General features: G+C 37.0%; 1 protein-coding gene across 2 annotated transcripts; it reads left to right on the top strand.

Moving 5' to 3' along the window:
* Window positions 1-6,903: 6,903 nt before the first annotated feature.
* On the top strand, window positions 6,904-8,910 carry LOC131303543 (HMG1/2-like protein). Of its 2 annotated transcripts, none has more exons than XM_058330443.1 (8): window positions 6,904-7,060; window positions 7,146-7,201; window positions 7,295-7,417; window positions 7,841-7,898; window positions 8,008-8,052; window positions 8,148-8,228; window positions 8,363-8,434; window positions 8,574-8,910. In XM_058330443.1, the coding sequence occupies exons 2-8, from the start codon at window positions 7,155-7,157 to the stop codon at window positions 8,604-8,606; spliced, it is 459 nt and encodes a 152-aa protein (XP_058186426.1). In that variant the 5' UTR covers window positions 6,904-7,060; window positions 7,146-7,154; the 3' UTR covers window positions 8,607-8,910. The 2 variants fall into 2 exon arrangements, with proteins under 2 accessions (XP_058186426.1, XP_058186425.1); XM_058330442.1 differs by having other exon boundaries at window positions 8,571-8,910.

The following is an 8,910-nucleotide window of genomic DNA, read 5'->3' as shown; positions in this document are numbered from 1 at the left end:
TTCCAATTTATGAACCAAATAAGGAGGATGATTTTTTATATTTTTCACAATCTCTCTCTCTCTCTCAGGATGATTTTTTATATTTTTCCCTCTCTCTCTCTCTAATAGCATCTCCGGCCTTTAATCAAAATTTTACTCTCTCTCTCCCTAATAGCATCTCCGACCTGTAATCAAAATTTTACCCAAATTAAAGCGTCATTTGATATGAAATATAGTGATATACCAATAGACGAATATAAATTTGAGTAAAAATTTATTAATGGCATAATTGTAAAGTAAGTGAGAAAATATATTTAAAAACTTAAGCAATAATTTGAGACTCTCTTGATTTTGGTAAAAATTTTAAGTAAAAATCAAACTGGTATAGAATTGAGTGGAGGAGTGGAGGAGTTGGTTTTAAGACTTGTTTTACTCAAATTTTGAGGTTGATAAAACAAAATACTCCGTATTAATGGTTGAAGATGCTCTAATGGGTGTGCTATCTAGTGTTCATTGTGGTGTGTGCTACGAATTAGTAAATGAACTTGTATTTTAGGTGCTCCAACAATTATGATGTCTTATGCTCTAGAGTGTGCTAGTTTATGTGAATCAGAATGTTTTATCAAGTTTGCATATGAGTTTCTGGTATATTTTTTGGTCTTCGGAATAAAAGCAATAAACATGTTGTTTCCACTAAAAATACCATTTAGACTATTTATTTAGGGGAATAACTTGTCTTGAATAGCGGGAAAAAAAAGTGCCTTTAGTCAATTAGTAGGGTTTTTCCGTCGTTAATGAGTTTGCTTGCTTTGCTTGTTCGATCATCATTGGTATGCTTGTGGCTTAGTGGATCAGATCTTTAGTTAGTGCGTTCACCCCTTCTCTTGAAATGTAACATCTTTTTTTCATGATAATGGCTAGCAGAGAAGAAGTCTTATCCTATAGTAAGGTCTTCCTTCATACCACAATCAGGACAACAAAAGCGACATTCCTTAATTAAGGATAGCGGTAGTGTTAATGAAGAATGAGGGAGAGGGAGAAGAAGTGGGACACCTTTTTCTATGATTGAAATGTATATGTGTCAATGTGTGCATCTAACTTATCCTTGCACACGCTTTTAACCACACCATTTCATACTAAACCCTGACTAAACACACTCATGGCACAAACATAGTACTCTATCGTCATGTGTTGGGAAGTATTTATACTATCCTAATCCTCGCCCAACTTACAAACAAAGTATATCAACTTCTTTTCGGTAGGAGTTGAGCCCACAACTTCAATCCATCTAAGTGTAGTTACACAATCATTGGCTCAAGTGCAGTAACATTGTAGAAGAGTCATCACATTCGACAACATTAAGAAAAAAAGTTGTTTCGGTGGTCATGGAGCTCTCTATCGATAGAGTTTTGTGTGCTCATGACCCCAGAGTTTTCACATAGCTTATACGTCCAAAACACAACAGTGGGTTGACATAAACAAACCCAAGGGTGTAATGTGTTGAAATTGACAATTGAGGGATGGAAGTGATACCCAGGGTTGAGAAAGGGGTCTATTAGAAAAATGGTCGATCACTTAGGGTGCGGTTGCTACATAAATTAATATATATGTTTTCCCTATTTTTTTTTGTTTATGCTACAAAAATTATGAAATTACTTGTTTGTTAAATAGGAACCAACGACTTCACAGATGCTCTGGCATTTTTGACAGACAAACATTGAAATCAAGTTGTTACTTTCTGTTTTTTTTTTTTTAACGGCAAAAAATTTATTGCTCCGTAAGAAACTTGATAAAGATACATCAAGTGGGAGGACAGGGGATAGGGACCCAACCAAAGGTTGGACAACACCTAATGGAACGAAGTCCTATCAACGGGCCAAGCTCGAACGCCTACGCCTATGGGTCTTAAAATGTCCATATCAGACAAATAAAGCATATAAAGCAAAGGGCTTTAAACGCCCAAATAAAAAACTACAGCTCAATACCAAAGGGCCGAAAACAAAGGGACAAGACAAAGAGGCCAACCCCAACCCAAACACCTATCCTAGCCCTAAAACTACACATATCAAAACAAACACCGATACCACCACCATGCCACCGACCACCACATCAGGTCGTTACTTTTCTGTTTGGGAAAATGACTGCTAATGACGTGTTTTGATAATTAATACCCGCCAAAAACATTTAAATGTTGTAAATGTCCCTGGCGGGTATTAATTATCAAAACGCGTCCTTGGCCAAATGTTGTAAATGTCCTTGGCGGATATTAATTATCAAAACACATCTTTGACCGTTATTCTCCCTTTTTGTTGTTTCACTAAGAGCCCGTTCCAGAAACCTTCTTATTTTATAAGTACTTATTTTGGAGCTTTGTTCCACAAAATTCAAATAAGCAGCTTATTTTCACATTTTTAAACTCAAAAATAATGTAAATGAAAAATAATTTTTCAATTTTTTTAACCGTATTAAAGATCTCAATGAGATCTATCAAACAAGATCCATAGTGATAGGAAAATTATTTGCGTAACCACATGATTTTTGAGCTTGAAATTATCTTTTTAAAAAATAAATACTTATTCACCCTTTTGTGGAACACACTATTAGACAAAAAATAAATTCTTATTCCGGTTCTGGAACGGGCCCTAATATATAAGATACGAACGTGAACACAAACAATGTATGAAGTATATCATCCATTGATAGAGAGAAGGATAATTATATCACTAATTATATTAAGGGAAAATGACGGCCCAGGACGTGTTTTGATAATTAATACCCGTCAAGGACATGCTGAGAACATTTGAGAACATTTGTTAATACTGAAAATGTCCTTGGAAGGTATTAATTATCAAACACGTCCTTGGCCGTCATTTTCCCTTATATTAATGACGGCCCATTACGTTCTGATTAAGGATAAAACAATTTCAAGAAACATAATATTAATGTGGCCATAGTGTGGTGGGCCGGACGGGGGGTTTACGTGACCCGGACCGCATGGACAAGTCCAATGATAAGAAAGGCTTTAAGGACCCAAAGGCCCACGACAGCTTCATGAGCGGTTCGGTACGGGGCATTGTGGACGGGCCAAGTTTTTTGGTCAAGGTTTGGTTTGGTAGCGTGTTAGATAGAGTGGAGCCATGTCAGTGTTGAGCAAGATGGCTCGACCACGTGGCATCTGCCTACGTGACATTCGGCAGTCATCGTGCATGACGTTACTCTCGAGCGCTTGGAAGGCACGAGCTTACTTGGAGCCCAAGTCTAGCCTGCATGATAAACCCGAAAAAGATATGTCGTTATTTTCTCCACAAAACACTAAGCAATTTCTTCCAATTAATTTCAAATTGACTTAGGTATCGAAGTGAGCTGCATATGGCCAATGAGGCACTGATAGGTGGTTTATTTTGTAGGATTAGGAAGGTTCTATAAGTCACATAAAGCGTGTGTGGGTGCGCAAACGAGAGCGTGAAAGTGTCTCTCAAGAACCTCCAAAATAACTAAAATTTGCGAATGCTATAATTGAGAGCGCGAGCATTGGTCGTTTTGAAGTATTATGTGACTAAGGGAAGGTCCAAAAGAGAGGGTTGCAAATAGATTCAACCAATTATCAAATATTCAAGAACAAAACTAGATCACATCCCCGTATAACATAAAGGCATCTCCAGTGCAATGTCCCCTAAAACTTTATTTGGGAGGATCAAAATAAATTTTTATGAAGTATTAAAAAAGAGAGTTGATTTCTATATTTTCTTTTTTGATCGATAACCGCACTCTTTTTCTTTCTTTTTTTGATTTTAGTATTGAAAGTGTGTGTATTTTTTTTTTGCTAAAAGACAATTAAAAAGAGAGTGTGGATATAAAAAAAAGAGAGTGTATAAATCAATTCCCTTTAAAAAGTGATTTTAGAGGGTTCCACTATCCATGTTCACTCCAACCATAAATCTCTATTTCTTTGTTTTTCATTTTCATTCGAATTTTGTCTCATTTTTAATCCACTAATGATGTTCTTCTATCAATTAAAATTATTTCTCTAATTTAATATTCAAGAAGTGATTTTTGAAGGATCGTTCATTTTCTTTCCTCATACTTAAAATATGGAGTGTCAAATTTCATCATCTCAAATAGAGAAAAAAATAGAGGATTGATTGGAGCTTTATTTTACTCCAAAATGGAGAAATGAAGGCAAATATGGAGATATAGAGTGTGGGTTGAAGATGCTCTAACAAGAGCTACATCATCTTCAGTTCATTAGGGTCAAGTTCAAGCTCTTTTAGGAACTTTTTTCATAGAAATCTTTCAATTTTTTTAAAGTAAGTTGACAACACCAATTGCGGCAAAAATCACGTTAATCATAATGTTACGTCAAAACACGTTTTATCTTTATCTTTATAAATAAAAGAATGCAATTCTGAAACCCATTTATCTCAAAATAATGTTACGAAAATTGTATCAAATGAAATCCTTTTGTCGTGATTCTTTGGTGCCGTTATTGATACTCTTGACGAACTATATAAAGAGAAATTTTTTTATCATCGAAATGGATCCAAAAAAACCTCTTCGATTGGGGAAAAAGAAAAGAAAGAAAGAGACTTGGATTAGACTCTCCACTCCATTTAAAAGACCTCAGAGCATCCACATTTGTCTAGCTTAATTCTTCTCATCCAACGGTATAATAAAGTGGAAAACACCCAAAAAAAACTCCTGCATCAACCTCACCCATGCCCTCGCTACTTTGCAAATTGGGATAGTTTTGCTACAATGGCTCGTGTGTTTACACGAGGCACTATTCATCACATTATTACTTATTATTTTACCACTATTTATTCTGTACCCCATTTATGTATGAGTCTTTTGTTATTCTTGCATTCGTTTTTGATAAACGGATGTCCGGCTCAATGGAGAAAAATGATTTATGCATGTAGCTGACTCCAAGTGATTGAGACATAAGGCTCGATTTGGTTTGGATAAACGGATGTCCGGACCAGCTAGCACACACTCCACATAATTAAGTAACTACACAATAGGGTCATAATTAATATTTGTTGTATTTTTATGATCATTTTATCTTAGTAGGTCATAATTAATATTTTTCTCTAGAGCTCTTATAATAATGTATATGCTCTTTACGGTCCAAAATAAAGATTAAATACTTAATTAATTATGAGAGCCTTAGACACAAAATTTAATTATGACCCTTTAGAATAATACGATCAGAAAAATAAGATTTTCGCCTTAAAATCCTAAAAATCGCGATGGAAGAGAGAATAAGTGAAAGAGAAAATCGATGAAAGGGTGAGAGAGAATCCGTGAGAGAGAAAGACAGTTTGATCGGAGAAAAGAGGTTTGGTTTCTGCTGGAGTGAGAGAGAAAGGGGCCTGGTTTGATCGAAGAAAAACGAGTTTGCTTTTTGCTGGAGAGAGAGAGAGAGAGAGAGAGAGAGAGAGAGAAGTGGTTTGGGCCGTGGGAGGGGTTCGGTTTCCGTATAAATGGGGTTTTTTTGGTATTAAAAAGAAAATACAAAAATACAAAAACTTAATTAAAAAGAGAGAGTGATTAAAGAACATGATATAGTGAATATTTTAAAAGTGGATAGCTAAAATAATAAAGTAACTTTTTCTCTCTAATTTAGTTTAAAATTTAAAAATATTGGTGCAGATGCTCCTAGGACCGAGAGGATCCATCACCTAGTCTCCTACAAAACGAGAGTACAGTAGCCAAATATTCGTTAGACAAAAATTAGTAGTACTAGCAAAGAAAGAGTCCGAAAACAAAAGAGTAGCCAAAATACTTGTTAATCACCCATCACAACTCAGAGGTTACAAAAGTAATTACGCAGCATCAATCATACAGTGGCCAAAGTAGCAATTATCCTCTTTCTAAGTGCTTTTAACCTAAGAAGACAAACTTTTTGTTATAGGATATCAAGGGTGTTGGTATCTCCTCCAATCCGTTTCGCATTTTTTGGCCCTTTTTCGATCACATTTGGATGATTAGTTCAGTTCATTTTCTAGAGTTAAGTGAGAATCTTAATCATACCAAAAATCGTGTTTATCGGGCTTTAATAAGTACATGATCTGCGCACTGAATTGGAACCCAATTTTGGTTTTTTTTTTTTTTTTCAATTTTCACGTCTGCCGATTATGTATCAAATATAGTTTGATGAACACAATTTTTGATATAAATAAAGTTCCCACCAAACTGTACAAAATGAATGGAGCCGATCATCAAAATATGATTGAAAAATGAGAAACAGACCGAAAGGGGTACCAACCCCTTGGTATCTCCAGTATACCTAAAAGTTTATCTTAACCTAAAGTCACATGAGAATGTGAGTGCACCAACAAAAGTGTGAAAATGCCTTTTAAAAATCCATCAAATAATTAGAATTTGTGAGTGCGAAGATGCGAACCCAGAACGATGATTGAGTGCGAGAAGGATGCCTTTTGAAAAATTATGTGACGAGCGATTCCGTTCCACAAGGATTCTTATATTTCAAGTATTTATTTTTTATTTTACAAAACGAATCATTCTCTCATGATAATACATCTTTTTTAATAGTAATTCGAAAAATAAGTACTTATTTCCCTTTTGAGGGAAGGCTAAGGAAGCTTTGAATCTTCAAGTATGGAAACTACGAACTACTGCGATCACTAAAGGCCATTTTTGTCAATTACCGCAGTTTCCCCGAATCACACGTGTGGGTCAACAATCAACCAAACTGCGAACGCGTCAGTACTCTTGACCCTCCAAACGAAAGAAAGAAGAAAGCACAAGTGAAAGCACAAACCAAGAGAGAGAACCCAAACTCACCGAAAGCAGAAGACAGCTCCAGAGAGGGACAGTCGACCAATGGGGCGAAAGCACACGGATCGCTGACGTGGCGAAAAGATTTTTCAAAATCCCGCCCAAACCTCCGGACTTCAATTCACTCGTTATTCCCATTTTAATTTCCCTTTCCTTCTTATCCCTCTCTCTCTCTCGCCCTTTCCCTTCACATCTCACAACGCAAACCCCTCCCTCTCTCTCTCTCTCTCTCTACTGTATACGCTCTCTCTCTCTCTAGACCGCGCATCCGTATCTAGAGGTAACTCGTTGACTCGCTGGCGGTGACTCGGCCCGATTCGCATCGATTCCGAACGATTCTCACCGGTTCTGATCGTTTTCTGCAGGTTTTAGAGATGAAGGGAGGTAGATCGAAAGCGGAGCCCAAGAAAGCTGATAGCAAGTAAGCTGTTTTTTTTTTTGGGATCTGTTTTGCTCGGTTTTTGAATCGACTATTGAGATCGATTGTTAAAATCGTGATTTGTTTAATGAACAGGCTCGCAGTGAAGAAGAGCGCCCCCGCGGCGAAGCCCGGGAAGAAGCCGGCGGCGAAGAAGGCGAAGGCTACGAAGGATCCTAACAAGCCTAAGAGGCCTGCCAGTGCCTTCTTCGTTTTCATGTACATCTCTCTCTCTCTCTCTCTCTCTCTCTCTCTATACATATCGGTTATACATATAGTGATAAGTACAAGTATGTGTGTAGGTGATAAACGAGCCAAGCAGTTAAATTAGTTATCGTAGTTCGGTTTGAAAATTTAACCAACTTCAGAGTATGTTCGAACTTAGCTGGCTTGTTTATTTGTTTAGTGAGACAAGCTTATCCGAAATGATCTTTGATTGAGCCGATGTCGAGTGGCTTGAATTTTCATAGATATATGTAGATCGAACAGGCTGAGTAGTAATTCGTTGAAGCTGGCTCAACTAGCTGTAAAAAGATGTTCAATTTTCGTTTGCATATAATATACTGTAACAAGCTTTTAACAGTGGATAATATTGTTCGTTAATTTAGCACGTATTATAGAAGTTTGTATTTCGCATATCAGGGAGGAGTTCAGGAAGACGTTCAAGGAAAAGCATCCCAACAACAAATCGGTTGCCACTGTAAGTGTTTTCGACGAATCCAGTAGGCCGATGAGACTGCGATATTGACATAGCTGTAATCTTGCTTGTATCCACTGTGAAATAATCCTGTACTCAACGCCTGATTCAGGTTGGAAAAGCCGGTGGAGACAAGTGGAAATCAATGTCAACTGCTGTGAGTGATTCGATTGGAAATACGGAAAATTGAGCTATTTTACCTCCTAGACTAGAATTGTTTTTGATTGATAGATTATATGTTGTTAAAATTAGGAGAAAGCACCCTTCGTTGCAAAGGCCGAGAAGAGGAAAACCGAATACAACAAGAACATTGAGGCTTACAATAAGAAATTGGTATAGATCTTTTCGCACTTTATTTTCCAGCTGATGGTTTCTCTTCGGTATTTTTATGGGTTTAGTTCATTTGCCTTGATCTAGCTATTAATTTGGGAAAATCCGTTTTTTTGACTTGCTGAATGCAACGATAGGCTGAGGGACCGGCCGATGACGAGGAGTCTGACAAGTCGAAGTCTGAGGTAGATGAGGAAGAAGATGGAGAGGTATAGCCAATAGTAGCTACTCTGATTTTAGTACAACGAAATCTTCATTGGGGTTTTCAGTTGATTTTTGTTTTAACAATTGAAGTGGTGGGTAAGAGGTTGCTAATCGAATTTTGTTTGTTTTCTTTTTCTTAAGGAGGAGGAGGAGGATGACGACGATGATGATGAGTAGATGAAATGTGACACGGTATGGGGAGTTATTTTGTGGTGAAGAAGAGGATTTGGGCCAAAAAGTTTGTGTAGGGATTTCTAGATCGAGATGACCAACTCAATTTGTCTCTGCTCTTTGTCTCTCACTACCAGGATAAAAATAGTTGTCTTTCGGTTACTTTTGGGATTTTGGGAGGTCTTGTGAAGAAAGAAATTAGCTTCAAGAACTCCTCAAAGACCAGTCGTCAATATTAATGGCTCATGTGTACTTTTTACTTGATGTTCTTCAAATTTCCAATGATTATGCTTCTAGGGTTTCCGTATCA

Source organism: Rhododendron vialii, chromosome 10a, assembly GCF_030253575.1.
Source record: "Rhododendron vialii isolate Sample 1 chromosome 10a, ASM3025357v1".
Lineage (NCBI taxonomy): Eukaryota > Viridiplantae > Streptophyta > Magnoliopsida > Ericales > Ericaceae > Rhododendron > Rhododendron vialii.
The sequence above is the reverse complement of the archived record's forward strand: the minus strand, read 5'-3'. Positions and strand labels throughout refer to the sequence as shown.

Excerpts from the sequence above, each read along its gene's own strand:
- LOC131303543 (XM_058330442.1), top strand. The coding sequence starts at position 7,155 with ATGAAGGGAGGTAGATCGAAAGCGGAGCCCAAGAAAGCTGATAGCAA. Across the intron at positions 8,053-8,147 it reads GGAAATCAATGTCAACTGCT|GAGAAAGCACCCTTCGTTGC; the intron begins GTGAGTGATTCG and ends TGTTAAAATTAG. Across the intron at positions 8,435-8,570 it reads ATGAGGAAGAAGATGGAGAG|GAGGAGGAGGAGGATGACGA; the intron begins GTATAGCCAATA and ends CTTTTTCTTAAG.